Below are 16,097 nucleotides of genomic sequence, written 5' to 3'. Positions count from 1 at the left end.
ACAAGCCGTAAGATGTGCTCTGATGTCTTTCTTACAATCCTTTAGTCTTATGTGTGCAGTTTCATACGGATAGTCTTCATATTTACCACATTTTATGGTCAAAAAATGCGAAAATCCACACCGGCTCACGGGCGCCGCCATCTTTGATTTTCAGACTGGATACCAATCCCAACTTGATGTGATTTTGCCTGAGCGGGTTCGTTTGAGCTGTGAATCATGGATTTTTCATTCCAGGTGATTCAAATCAGCAGAATTTTCATTTACACTCTAATGAGTACTCCTGAAAGTGCCCATTTCAGTCTATTCAGGACATGAAATAGGACAAATTTGAAATGTTTTCTGCAATTAGTGGCACGACTGGGCAAAAATTTTATTGTTGATTTTGGTAGCACTCGTACCCCTCTACATAATTATCGTTTACCCATCTTGCCCATACCCGTACCATCGGCTATAATTAATTTCAAAGATAGGGTAGTTTCAAGGTGATGGGCGACGCCTATCAGTAGTTTCCATACTATGTCTCAGAGACATGGACCAACATAAATTGGTCATGATGCTTGAATAGTTGAAGACCTATACTGTCATCACCTACCATCAGTATATCACACAGTCCCTATTTTGGCCTGGAAAAATAGCTCTAAATATGCCCAAATTTTGACTCAAAATCGGTGAAAATAGGCTGAAAATCGTTATAGGGCCATATCTCCCAAATGATTAATTTTTGAGATCGGCCCTTTTGGTCAACGAGTAGTCTAGTCGGACTGATTAATCCCTGTGAATATGGATCCGAAGTGCCGACCCCCCACCTTATCACTTTTGCATGATTTTGCATGGTTTTCTCGTGGAGTGACACTTAAAACAGTATTTCCCACACTGACAACACATCCACGAATGATAATTCTCACGCATCTGATTTACGTGTATACACGTCGACTCCCAACCCTGATTAAATCCTTTTGTTTAAATGTCTTCGCAATTAAGACTAACAGCATTTGTATTGCACCAATCCTATATTACATAATATGGGATCTATAGAAAGCATTTTGGGTTGAAGGGTAGTGCGATTATCTCTGGCAATAAACACAGAAGGCTTGTAGAATTAATACACATGTGTCAGAAGCTAACAATATGTCTATTGTGTCAGACAAAACGTGAAAATAAACTAATAATTCGAACTCTTTATTTCTTTTTATTATTATAGAACGACGACCCTTTTTCGCTGAAGATCAAATAAAACCTACTAAATACATTTCATGCTTATATGTAACGCATAACAGGCCTCAGTGTAATTTTACATGCAAAATTAACAGTATTTATTTGTCATAAACAATCGATGTCAAAACGATATACTGCCACGATGTTATGGATGTTGAAATATTTTCGTTAATAATACGGACGCGTTAGTCCACGTTGTATAGTGAGAACACGCGTGTTCACATATTCTGCACGATATATATGCGGTTATATTTCCAACCAGTCATGTAAAGCTGCATGTCTAGAACATTTTAAAGGACACGTATGCATAAGACAGTTTAGATATTTATGCTGTGTTCAAATTGTTTTGCATATTTACTATATTAAGAGTGTATAGTTAATAATTACTCTTGAGTTACGGCAAAGATAGACTTTTAAATTGCAAACTATAAAGGTATTTTGGTTATCAGTCTTACAAATAGAAATAAGATATAAATAGAACTTGCAGCGGGATTCGAAAGCGCTTTCAAGTCAGACGTAAGCTCGTACTTACCGTAAAAATGAACTGAACGCAACAGACGACCCATGGTACTACAAATTTCGTTCCCATTTTTACAAAATTCAAAATCAACCATTATTATGGTTTAACGGTGAAATGTTAAGCGTTTGTTTCATAATGTCCCACCCTCTCTTCTCACGACGGCGATTTTAAAACTGTGTTTTAAAGTGACCCAATTTAGCGTTTGTTTCATAATGTCCCGCCCTCTCTTCTCACGATGGCGATTTTAAAACTGTGTTTTAAAGTGACATGATGATAGAGTCACTCTACCATCATGTGCAGTCCAAACAATTCGAGATACATTTCCGCCAGAAGAGTATTGTGGTTCTAATTTCCCTGTGTAAAAGAGTACAGGAGTAAATGTATCATAAAAGTCAAACATGATTGAAACGCGATTTACAGTATTTAAACACCGTTCAGCGAAGCTAACATCGTGCGGTAAGATAGACATTTGGCAGCAAAACTGAACGATAACCCACAACTAAACACATCGTAATATCTGAACATCGCACGTGAAATTGGATGTTTGACAGCAAAATTGAACACCTTGCGTAATTGGAAATCTTGACTAATTTTAATCACGGGTCAGGAAATTAAACTTTCCAACTAATTATTGAACAGTCGTGTTAATTAAGCGGGACGCTTATTATTAAACATGTGTCGACAAACTAAACACTAGATAATTAGACGCTCGGTAATCAAAATTAAACACTAAGATTTAAATTGGATGCAAGTACAAATTGAACACTATAAGCCAAAATTCAACTATAGTTATGAATATTTGAACACAGCACTATTTACGCAAGATTAAATAATTTGTCTCGTTAAATTCACCATATGTTTGGCGCAATATAGCCCGGTTGCAGCTGACGTGCCATTACACATTTCACTTATTATGTTCTAAGTCTGGACCAATCAAATTGCTTATTATTCTGCTTACCCTGAGCAGAAAATACTCATTATCGAACTTAGTCAAGGTATTGATGTAGTGAAACTATACACCAAGTTTCATCTCTCTCACTCAATTAGAACTTAAGTTATTGTGTCCCAAGCATCAACCAATCAAATTGCTTATCTCTGCTTACCCTAAGCAGAAAATATAATATTTTTTCGGGGGGTGTAAATCAGATCATGAAAGTTTTGGTTTTTTTTTCTTTCAGATTTTTCAAATATTACCTCATGGAGTCAAAGATTGTTAACAACATCTTCTTTTCAAGATGCTGTTTTTTTAGTAACAAATAATGAAGGTCCATCATGTTTTAAGGTAATATACTGTACTACAATGACAACAGTTCTTTTGAAAACATTATCTTAAAGTCATGATGTCTCACGGCTTAACCCTTCTTGAGCTATTATTTTATTAAAGCCTGTCAGAGTGGCACCCGACCATAGTCGGGAAGTGTATGTAACCTGGTTTACTCCCCTGCACAAGCATGGTTTTAACCTCAGCACAAGTTTTTATTACGAGGGGGTTCCTCTATTGACGGAACAGCCAACAATTGTCAGAGCAGCTAAGGAATGGTGTCCTTCACAGCAAAAATAATTCGACTGATTTTAAGACTTGAGTTACATTTTAAATTCCAATGCCGACGTTGAGGAAATTGTCTGCTTTTGTACAGTCGTGCACCACAACAACATGTAGATTTCTGCAAATATAATATAGCTGGACAATAATTTCAATAAATCAATATATCCCAATCTGTAAATTGTATTGACAATAATTTTTATACGCCCACATTTTCATCCAATTTTGACGAAACTTGAAATATAGGTTTATCTCCAAAAGATCTTGGTTGCTTTCGATATTGGCATGTATCGGACCGAAACTTCATGGATTATTGCCCCTGATTGTACGAAAAATCATGTTTTTAGCTTGTTGACCCTATAGAGGTCACAATTTTTATTCGATTTTGTTGAAAGTTGAAATGTAAGTTTATAACCCAAAGATCACGGTTCCTTTCGATATCGGATCGTAACTTCCTAAATTATGGCACCTGATTGTACGTAAAATTGCGTTTTTAGCTTGTGGACCCTATAGAGGTCCTAATTTTTATCCGATTTAAAAAAAAGTATTATTATATCACTGTTACACCCTAAGGATGTTTGAGTTCGAATTTCATAAAAATTGGACCAAAACTGACAGACAAAATGGCCACCCCTCGTACTCAAATAGCGTAAAAATATTATATATCAAGGTTGTGGACTCTCTAGAGGTCACAATTTTCTTCTGATTTTGATGAAACTTGAAAAGTAAGTTTATAACCCAAAGATCTCGGTTCCTTTCGATATTCGCACATATTGGACTGTAAATTCCTGAATTATGGCCCCTGATTGTACAAAAAATCGCGTTTTTAGCTTGTGGACCCCATAGAAGTCACAATTTTTATCCGATTTACAAAACTGTTTAAATATATCACCAATACACCGTTACTGACGGACAAAATGGCCACCCCTCGTTCGCAAATAGTGTCACAATTTTTATCTGATTTTGTTGAAACTTGAAATGTAAGTTTATAACCCAAAGGTCTTGGTTCCTTTCGATATTTGCGCATATCGAATTGTAATTTCCTGAATTATGGCCCATGATTGTAGGAAAAATCACTTTCTTTTTAGCTTGTTCTCTATCCATCTCTCGAAAATGTGGGCGTATCCTGCCTGGCAGCCGCTGGTCATCTGATTTTGATGAAATTTAAAATGCCTGTTTATAACCCAAATATCTTGGTTCCTTTCTATTTTCATGCATAACTTATGGCCTCTGATTGTACGAGAAAAAAAACGTTTTTAGCTTGTGGTCCCTCTAGAGGTCAAAATTATTATCTGATTTAAAAAAACGTTGGAATATATCACCGTTACACTGTAATTTTGTCTTAGGTTGAGTTTCATGAAAATCAGACCAAAATTGTCAGACATAATGGTAGCCCCTCGTACCCAAATAGTGTAAACATCTGGTATATCAAAGTTGTGGAACCTCTAGAGGCCACAATTTTGATCCGATTTTGTTGAAACTTGAAATGCAAGTTTATAACCCAAAGATCTTGGTTCCTTTTAATATTCGCACATATCGATTTGTAACTTCCTGAATTATGGCCTCTGGTTGTACGAAAAATCGCATTTTTAGCTTGTGGTCCCTCTAGAGGTCACATTTATTATTCGATTTAAAAAAACGTTCGAATATATCACCGTTACACCATAATGTTTCTTGACGTTGAATTTCGTGAAAATCGGGCCAAAACTGCTGGACCAAATGACCGCCCCTCGTACGCAAATAGTGTAAACATCTGGTAAATCCGATTTTGATGAAAGTTGAAATACATGTTTATAACCCAAAGATCTTGGTTCCTTTTGATATTCGGGGATCACGTGGCTAAGTGGGTAAGACGCTGGCTTGCTAGCCTGTAGAGCTGCAACGATTCAGTTCGGTGCACCGTCTCGGTTCGATCCACGATCTACAACGTTCAAATTTCGATTAGGTTTAATTGCAAATTAAATTTCAAATAAAAACAACGTATACCTTACCATATGAAAAAAAATGAAAGACCTGTAGCAATTAAGTCCACTTAAAATTTAAAAAAAACTTTGTTTTTAGGTAACTTTTAATTTACGTTAACAAAACACGAATGTCACTCGAAAACATAACTAAAACAGAGTAACCTCCCTTTAAAACAATTTCCGTATGCTGACGAAAGTTAATTTATTTAAAATTGGTGACGTACCGAATGTTCATTGGATGTTAATTTAGGTCAATAGCTTCGATAATCGTTATATAAATTCTAAACGATCTCATTAGCTGATAATTCCGGTCATTATCTTCGGATATTTTCATGTTTAGCGATTATTACCCGGAGTCAAGTAAACACTGGAAGGTAAAATTATGGCAGACGACGTACTTTCTCGACCACCTGGTAATTTGAAATCTAAAGTTTGGGATCATTTTGGTGTAAGAAAAAACTCTAAAGATGTGGCAACTTGTCGAGTATGCTACACTGACATATCCCATAAAACAGGAAACACAACAAACCTGTTCAAGAGAATTTTAGTCTTGTGTTTTTATTGTTTTTAATGAATTATATACAGGAAAAATTACTGGTTATTGTAGCTGATAATCGAATCGAAAATAATCGAATCGAATGGTTAAAATCGATAATCGAATCGAATCGAGGTAGTTGTAAATCGTTGCAGCCCTACTAGCCTGGAGATCGGGTGATCAATCCCTGCATTGGCCTAGAAAGTTCATCCAGATTTTCTGGCGTGGTTCCCCCTTGTCAGTGATACAGGACGCAGGGCCTGACAAGGACAGCTTTCTAGTCCTTCGGATGAGACGAAAAGCCGAAGTCCCGTATATAAATTGGAATGCACGTAAAAGATCCCTTGGCAGTTGGAATTCGATATAAGAGTAGGCGATAGTGCCGCTACCCGGGCAAAATTTCCCTCATAGCACACTGTATGGCGTATGCCCGTCTTCATTAGCCCAGTTTAGGAGCAGAACAGTAGGACGTTAAACCCCATTTCATTTCATTTCCTTTTGATATTCGCGCGTATCAGATTGTATATTCCTGAATAATGGCCCTTGAATGTACCAAAAATCGCCTTTTTAGCTTGTGGTCCCTCTAGAGGTCACAATTATTATTCGATTTAAAAAGATGTTCGAATATATCACCGTTACACCGTAACTACCTGGATTATGACTCCTGATAGTTGGAAAAATCGCATTTTTAGCATGCGGATTCTCTAGAGGTCACAATTTCTTTTTTCCAATTTTAAAAAACGTTTAAATATATCACCATTCCATCATAATGTAGGTTGAATTTGAATTTCCAGATAATTGAAATGAAACTGAATTATGGCCCCTGATTGTACGAAAAATCCTGTTTTAGCTTGTGGTCCCTCAAGAGGTCACAATTATTATCTGATTTTAAAAAAAACGTTCGAATATGTCGTCACTGTTACACTTTTACACCGTATTGTTTGGCGAGTTCGAATTTCATGAAAATTAGACCGAAACTGCCAGTCAAAATGACCACACCTCACCCCCTCCCATATGCAAATAGTGTAAACATCTGGTATATCAAGGTTGTGGACCCTAAAGAGCTCACAATTTTGATCCGATCTTGATGAAACTTAAATGCATGTTTATAACCAAAAGATTTTGGTTGCTGTCAATATTTGCGCATATCGGATCGTAATTTAATGAATTATGGCCCCTGATTGTACAATAAATCCTGTTTTTAGCTTGTGGTCCCTCTAGAGTTCACAATTATCTGATATACAAAAATGTTCAAATATATCACCGTTACACCGTAATGTTGATTGAGTTCGAATTTTGTGAAAATCGGATGAAAACTGCCAGACAAAATGGCCGCCCCTTTACCCAGATAGTGTAAACATCTGGTATATTAAGGTTGTGGATACGGCAAACCGATACCCAATACGTATCACAATATGATGACAACATGAATTATGCCCAAAATAATCTTAAACTACATTCTGTTTCAAGATGTTTGAGATAGGTAAGCATCAGGGTTCTTAATCCATTTTGAAACGAACCGGCCGGAATTGGGTCAATTAAGGACCCGTAGGATATGGGTTAATTATAAGCTCAATTCCCTTTAATTTAACTAGACTTTAACAAAAATAATTCTTGGTAATTTGTTGTGGAAAATGTCGTATTTTAATGTATGTGATTACTACAAAAATAACGACGAATACACCTTTTGAAAATTTTCCATATTTAATTCATGTATAATCTTGAAGTTCTCGTCCGTAATATTCCAGAATAAATTAATTACTGTCTTCGTTTATTCGATGAAATGTTCGCATTTCATAAGTCGATGATCTAAAATATTAGCATTTTTCAACTATTGCCAGTATCAGAAAATGCCGTAGCTAAAACAATTTTTATTCAATTTAAAAAAACATTATTATAGTATATCACCGTTACACCCTAATGGTGGTTGAGTATGAATTTCGTGAAAATCGGACCAAAACTGCGGGACAAAATGGCTGCCCCTCGTACGCAAATAGTGTAAAAAATATGGTAATATCAATATTGTTGACCGTCTACATGCCACAGTTTTCATGTTTTTATCATAAAGATCTTTTTGATAATCACACATATCCGAACATAACTTCCTGGATTATGGCCCTTGATCACTTTCAAAAATTTTGTGGACACTCTAGAGGCTAAAGTTAATATCTGATTGACTATAAATTTATACACAGTGTTTAAGGTCATGATAATCACACATATCCGAACGTAACTTCCTGGATTATGGCCCTTGATCACTTTGTGACGCTCTAAAGGCTAAAGTTATCATCCGATTGACTTCAGATTGATACACAGAGTTTAAGGTCTTGAGAGGAACAAGTATATTGATTTTCAATGATTCTTGATAACTTGAACAGCTAAACCCATGATTTTAATGTTTTGTATACTAAACGTTAGGTGTGGAAAGCAGTGGGTTAAAAAAAAATAAATTACTATTAGAAATGATACAGTAATAAGACACAGAACAGTGAACAGGGGCAATCTTGTTACTATTCCAATTGTGTCTTAATGCAAGGCCCATCCAAAATAAAACAGCCATCAAGGTATTGACCTAATCAACACATACACCAAGTTTGAACATTCTAGCTCAATTAGGAAGAGAGTTATCGTGCCCCAAAGTATCAACCAATCAAATTGCTTATCTCTGCTTACCCTAAGCGGAAAATGCTCATCTTCGAACTCCATCAAGGCATTGACCTAATAAACACATACACCAAGTTTGAACATTCTAGCTCAATTAAAAGTTATCGTGTCCCAAAGCATCAACCAATCAAATTGCTTATCTCTGCTTACCCTAAGCGGAAAATGCTCATCTTCGAACTCCATCAAGGCATTGACCTAATCAACACATACACCAAGTTTGAACATTCTAGCCCAATTAGGAAGAGAGTTATCGTGTCCCAAAGCATCAACCAATCAAATTGCTTATCTCTGCTTACCCTAAGCGGAAAATGCTCATCTTCGAACTCCATCAAGGCATTGACCTAATAAACACATACACCAAGTTTGAACATTCTAGCTCAATTAGGAAGAGAGTTATTGTGTCCCAAAAAGTGTGACGATGGTTAGCTTTAACCCTGCAACCAAAACACTCTCATTTGACCTTTACTGTAAACCCACAGACACACACTCTTACCTTTCCTATACATCATGCCACCCGCCACACATCAAACGTAAGGGACCTTACAGCCAATTCCTTAGAATCAAACGTATCTGCACAAGCAACACAGATTATATTAAACATGCAGACAAACTGAAACTTTATTATCTCCAACGGGGCTACCGAAGAGATATTAAATCCAACAGAATTAAAGCCGATTCCATTGAGAGGTTTCATCTCCTCACTCCTAAAACCACCGTCGAGGCCACCTAATGCCCGGTATTTATTACGGATTTCAATCCTACTTCGGTATATATCAGCAAACTTATTAAGGACAACTGGCACATTCTCTTTTGCTCCCAGAACTGCCTTAGGGCTTTCCCCCTTCCCTGCCTTACAGCTTTTAGACGGAACCCCTCCCTAAAAGATCTATTAACCTCAGCCACCATTAAAAACCACACACGAAAACCTCAAGTCAGTGGAAATAGTTATACACACCTAGACACTATATGCAAATTAGACAATTGTCAATACTGTAACACACTGAAACCAAAGACTACGTTCCGTTCCACCCAGACCGGCAAAACGTATAAATGTCCCAACAACTGGACCTGCCACAGCAAGAATGTAATATACCTTCTTACGTGCAATCTTTGTCTTAAGCAATACACAGGCGAAACGAAGAGACACCCCAGTCGCCTCCCACTTCAATTTACTGAGACATTCTAGTCGAAACCTCGACTACCAACTACCAAATTATCAAACAACTTGGCACAGACCCTGAGCTTCATACTTCTACTACCAGCAGAGGTACAATTGAATTACATTGGATTATTAGATTAAAAACCTTCCAACCACACGGTATCAACGACAAAATCTAAACTTGGGCACCCCCCTTTTCAATCTCTATATTAAATATCAAATTGATTTTAAGATTTTATTACTTACTTTTAAATGTTTAAATAATTTAGCTCCTGTTTATCCCTCAGATCTTTTAGAAAACTTTATACACCTGGCCGAACAATACAAATATCAGATAAACTACTTTTAAAGCCCAAAACTTTTCAACTAGTCTCTTAGTCTTATGGTCAGTGCTGTTTTAGTTATCAAGCATCTGTTTTACGGAATAATCTTAGTTTAAGATGTTGTACATATCTATATTCTTTTAAGAAACAACTTAAAACGCATTTATTTAATCAGGCTTTTAACTGACTCTGTATACAATCGTTAACATGTCCATAATCTTGTTGTTTATTTGTGATTACATTGTCACTTTGTAAGGTGCTCCTGAACATGTTATATGAAAGGGCGCACTATAAATGTGTTGTAATAATAATAATAATAATTAATTTATGAGTTGTTACTCTTCATCGGATTTCAGTGTATTGTAAATGCTTCATTGCCCGGACGATTTAACTGCTGTGGGGGTATATTTTGTTACCTAGCAACCTATCTTTTGATGATGTGGCGATATCAGAGAACCAGAATATTGTAAATGCTTCATTGCCCGGACGATTTAACTGCTGTGGGGGTATATTTTGTTACCTAGCAACCTATCTTTTGATGATGTGGCGCTATCAGAGAACCAGAATATTTTAGTCATATAGAGCTTGCCACATCAATAATCGAAGTAGCACATCAGATCAACAAAATTCTACACTACTTTTGTCCTACTGATATAGATATATATATATATAAATATATAATGAATAATATCTGTTTATAGGTTACAAAAGCATTGACTGAAGAGGAAATAGATGCTGCTTTTAAATCATGGAAAACTGGGGACTCACATTCTACTAGATTAAAAGATAGAAACCATCCTATGTATTTATTATTTATGTTTACTTTCTGTTTTAATATTTACCGTATGCAAAACATTTGTACAGGTAAAATCATCCCATGTACCTACACGCAGAGCCTTATATATAGAGAGTCTGACCAACCAGTCTCCCGATTCTGATTGGCTAATTGTAGTCATGTGACTTGTGGATGCCATTAAGGTAGACATCTGAAAAGAATCGTCTGCATAGTTACATAAAAAAACTTGGGATAACTGGAAGAATTCAAATATCTTGTTTCCTTTCGATATTTCTAATGGTCACAATTTTGATCCGTTTTTGATGAAACTTGAAATCCATGTTTATAACCAAAAGATTTTGGTTTCTTTCAATATTTTCACATATCCGTTTGTAACTTCCTGAATTATGGCGCTTGAGTGTATGAAAAATCGCGTTTTTAGCTAGTGGTCCCTACAGAGGTCACAATTTTTGTCTGATTAAAAAAAACGTGTGGATATATCACAGTTATAGACTAAAGATAGTTGACATGCGCCCATCATGCTCATGCCACGCCTGTCCAACCTCGTGGGTTTTCTCCGGGTCCTCCGGTTTCCTCCCACTGCTAAAGACCCCTACGCGCAAGTGAATTATTGAAATAAAATTAAACCATATGTTAGTCCCGAAATGACCTAGTTTGTGTCGAGTGGACGTTAAACCCCATTTCTCTCTCTCTCTCTCTGCTCATGCACGACCACACCAAGCGCTTACTATGCCCAGCGCGCTCGACCAAATAAATGTGCTATTTATCTGGTACTGGCTTTCAGGAACATGCTACAAGCTTTTACATAGCATAAATGGATTCAGAAACCTTTTCACTTCAGTAATGTGTTTAGAAAATGTCCTGTCACAAATGGCACATCGTCCCATTTTCCCGCCACAAATGGCAGCAATATTCTAAATATGTGATCATTTTATACAGTTGTATACGGCAGAAATGGAATATGCACCCCGAAAACATATATCCTGATACCAAAGACGACTACTTAATCAATATACGCAGTTCATTTATACGCAGTGTTTGAGGTCTTGAGACGAAGAATCCTATTGATTTTCAACGATTTCCGATAATTACTGCCAAAGTTATGGCTCTTGATCAATTTGAAAAAATTTTGTGCCGCTCTGGAGGCTTATGTTATCATCCAATTGACTTCAGATTGATACACAGAGTTTAAGATCTTGAAACAAACAAGTGTATTGATTTTCAATGAATTTTGATAACTTGAACAGCTAAATCCATGATATTAAATATTTCGCATACTAAACGTTAGCATGGGGCAGAAATTTATAAAAACCAAACAAATTATAATGATTTTCTGATAATTACTTAATGAGTTGTTACTCTTAATCAGATTTTAGTGTATTATAAATGTTTCATTACTGAAAAAGTAAAAATATGCGACAACTCTTGTTGACTGCCCGGACAATTTAGCTACTGTTGGCGTATGTTTCATTGCCTGGCAACCTATCATTTTAGCTTGTTCTCTGTCCATCTCTTCCAAATGTGGGGATATCTTGCCTGACTACAGCTGGTTCCGATTTTGATAAAACTTAAGAGCCAGTCCACGAGAAAACCATGCAATATCATGCAGATGTTCGAAGGTGGGGGTCGGCCGATTGAGTTCATATTCACAGGGTTTGGTCGACCCATCGAGCCTACTCCCAAGCCAAAATCACCGATTTCAGAAATCAACCGTTTCCGAGATACAGGCCAATTACGTTTTCCGGCTGATTTTTGCCATTTTCAAGCCATGACCCTGGTGAACTAGGTTTTGGTTGTTCATGATAGTCGGGGTCTTACCCTATCACATTATCATGATCATCCGGTTAAAGTTCATTTTCGATAGGTGTCAGTAGATTACACAAGATATGTGTCTGGAGATACCTGAAATGTACCCTATCTTCAGATCGCGATAACTCCACTGGAGCAGAGTTTGCGATAAAAATTAGAATTAATTTATTTGCAGCTCAGGGCTTGCCACGAGATGCGAGCAGTTGCTCGCGCTCGCGTAAATCTACATTTACGCGAGCAGTTTGTTGCTCGCTCAAAATTTTAAGAAAAACCTGTAAAAATAATCAAAATATTGACAATGTCAATAACGTCATAATTTTGTCTGTCAAACTGAGATTCTCCAGCTGCACGCGACATTTCCTCCTTAAATTTGATTGGCTAATGAAGTTACTTGCCACTCGTGTTACTAAAAATACATTTTAGACCTGAACGTCATGACTGGTTTTCCTACGAACACCAGTAACAAACGTGTGATAATCGAGTCTAAAGTAAAGAAAGTTTACATCCGGCATTTGGCATTCACGCTAAATGAACACGTTTCAAACTAATATTTATCGGTATTTCTTATTTTATCAGAACTTTGGTTTTTATTCCATTGTGCAGTCATATAATTTTCAATCTAAGCGTAATAATGGCCAAAGGAAACCCGATTGCCCTATCCACATTTATGTCGTGGGGTGAAGAAATCCATACGGAAATTGGTTTTAAAAATTAAAGAAGAGTATGACTGTCAAAAACAGAAAGCGATGGTCACACATGTTTACCGCAAGCTCTGTGCCAGGAATAGCAATTTTCTTATGATTTTCATTTAGAACAATGTTAAAAAATGTGTGCTCACGCAAACAACATTTTGCGTGAGCAATTTTTATTGCTCGCCTTGCTCGCCCAAACCTAAATTTGCGTGAGCAGTCATCTGCTCGCCATCAATTTATTCGTGGCCAGCCCTGCAGCTTGACCAGTTCTAACAATATAAGAAATAAAATCGTTGTCAGCTAACTTGCAACAGTGTGAAAATTTGTGTCGAAAGTTAGCAAAAACTTCAGTTTTGATTGGGATACATCGGCGGATTATTCAGGTACCCAATCGCCTAAATTGTTATTCAAAGGGTCAATATCAACTCCGGCTCCCCTTCAACCCACTTTGCCAAAATATTCAGTCTCGGTGTGGTTTGGTATCCAGTCTACAAATCCAAGATGGCGTCTCCCAGTGAATATGGATTTTCGCAAATTCTCGATCTAAAATGTCGATCCTGATTATTTAAACCTTTTTTTTTTCTATGAAAAATGAGAAATTTCAATTCAAAAGTTTGAAAAACAGTCGACTTAGAGCAGATGAAAATCGACAATTATGCAAAACAAACCCAATTTCCATGAAAATTGCTTATTTGAACTTGACAGTGACCTTCAATCGCCAGGTCATCAGGGGTACAATTTGAAGTTCATGCGTTTGCTCTATCGACAAACCATATCTTATTCGAAAATATTGAAAAACAAATGAGTTACAGTTGGGATTTCAAAATGTTCTTGTCAGATATTTTACCAAAAATAAAGGGGCATAACTCTTATGGTTATTTAAGTAGACGGATTCATACCACTTAAGTCACGTGTCAACAAAATATTCAAATCCCGTACGTAATAAAAATAGGTGCACCTCGATATTTTTCATATTTAATTCCCGTATGGTATTCAGATTTATGTTAATATTCGTACAAAATTATGTGTTTTGGTGATACATTGATTAAATGAAAGCTTGCCAATCCTGCTTCGGCTTCAAATTCATAATAGTAGTATTCCTTCAAAAGTACGTGTCTTCATTATATGACAGCAAATGAATGCAGAACTTTCAAAATAACAATAGTTCGTGATATCAAAACATTGTTTTCTTCTTTATAAAATGTCAAATCCGCACGTAATAAAAATAGGAACACCTCGCTATTTTTGTGCGCCCACATTCGTGCGTGGACGTATATTGTCGTCGCTCCTGTCCGTCCGTCCGTCCACAATTTGTTTATGGACACTCTCTCTACAGGTCACATTTTTTATCCACTTTCAGCAAAACTTAAAATATAGGTTTATCTCCCTAAAATCTCGTTTCCTTTCGATATTGGCAAGTATCGGACCGTAACTTCATGGACTATGGCCCTGATTTTACGAAAAATCATGTTTTTAGCTTGTGGAAACTGAATGTCACAATTTTTTATCCGATTTTGATGAAACTTAATAAGTATGTTTATAACCAAAAGAGCTCGGTTCCTTTTGATATTCCCGCATATCGGATCTTAACTTCCTGGATTATGGCCGATGATTGTACAAAAAATGGCGTTTTTAGCTTGTAGCCCGTCCAGAGGTCACAATTTTTATTCGATTTTAAAAAAAACCCATTTTAATATCACCATTACACGCTAATGATGGCGGAGTTCGAATTTCGTGAAAAACGGACCGAAACTGCCGGACAAAATGGCCGCTCCTCGTACGCAAATGTGTAAAGGTATGTAATGCCAAGATTGTGGACACCCTCGAGGTCACAATCTTTATCTGATTTTGATGGAACTTAAAATATATGTTTAGATTTCAAAGATCTCGGTCTCTGTCGATATTCGCGCATATCACACAGTTAATTCGTGGAATATGGCCCCCGATTGTACGCAAAATCGCGTTTTTAGCTTGAAGTTCCACTAGATGACACAATTTTTTTCCGATTTTAAAAAACGTTCCAATATATCACCGTTACGCCCTAATGACGACTCATACGCAAGTAGTGTAAAAGTATGTAATTTCAAGATTGTGGACACTCTAGAGAACACAATTTTTATCCGATTTTGATGAAACTTAAAATGTATTTTTATATCCCAAAGATCTAGGTTCCTTTCGATATTCGCTTGTTCTCTGTCCATCTCTTGCAACATAAAAATTACTTGCGATGATAATCGGGATGAGTGGTAGTTATACACTCAGTACACTATATTAATTTTGAAATTCTGAATAATATTCACCATATCTTTAGGCCGTGTTGAATTGATTCCTTGTTTCTCCTGCCACCACTCTGGCAATCATGTGCGGTAGTGCGGTAAACACAACACAAAGTGGGTTTCAAAACACAAAGTGGTCTGGCATAATACCTATATAGTCTGAGGGTTGTGTACCATTTTTAATAATATTATAAATAATCTAGTTATATTATTGGTTAGAATAAAAACAAAGATAATATTTATTTAATTAAATAAACTTAATAACAAACTAAAATTTGGTAACAAATGGCTTCTTTTTTTAACTTTTTTAAAAAATGAAATAACCATATTTTGATATAAATTTTCCGTATTCTTGTGTTACAATACAATGGAAACATTCCAGTTAGACGAAATTTGATTTGCTTGTTGAGTTATAGATGGTTTCGACAATATCATCGAACGTGAAAGTGCTGGGAATACACACCAAAGTCGAGTCGAGATAAGTAAATTTGCGTACCGGTCAGCCTAATTTATTGATGTTCAAGGAAATAATAGTGGTCCCGTTCCTTCGTTAATTTATTGATGTTCAAGGAAATAATAGTGGTCCCGTTCGTTCGTTCGT

General features: G+C 36.4%; 1 protein-coding gene across 4 annotated transcripts in view; it reads left to right on the top strand.

Moving 5' to 3' along the window:
- Window positions 1-16,097, top strand: part of LOC126820651 (methionine--tRNA ligase, cytoplasmic) — a 299,938-nt gene that overhangs the window by 79,214 nt on the left and 204,627 nt on the right. For all 4 annotated transcript variants that reach the window (XM_056101236.1, XM_050548738.2, XM_050548742.2 and 1 more), the window contains exons 6-7: window positions 2,914-3,017; window positions 10,625-10,725. In XM_056101236.1, coding sequence (XP_055957211.1) covers window positions 2,914-3,017; window positions 10,625-10,725 — 205 coding nt within the window. The remainder of the gene's footprint in view (window positions 1-2,913; window positions 3,018-10,624; window positions 10,726-16,097) is intronic.

Source organism: Patella vulgata, chromosome 5, assembly GCF_932274485.2.
Source record: "Patella vulgata chromosome 5, xgPatVulg1.2, whole genome shotgun sequence".
NCBI lineage: Eukaryota > Metazoa > Mollusca > Gastropoda > Patellidae > Patella > Patella vulgata.
The sequence above is the reverse complement of the archived record's forward strand: the minus strand, read 5'-3'. Positions and strand labels throughout refer to the sequence as shown.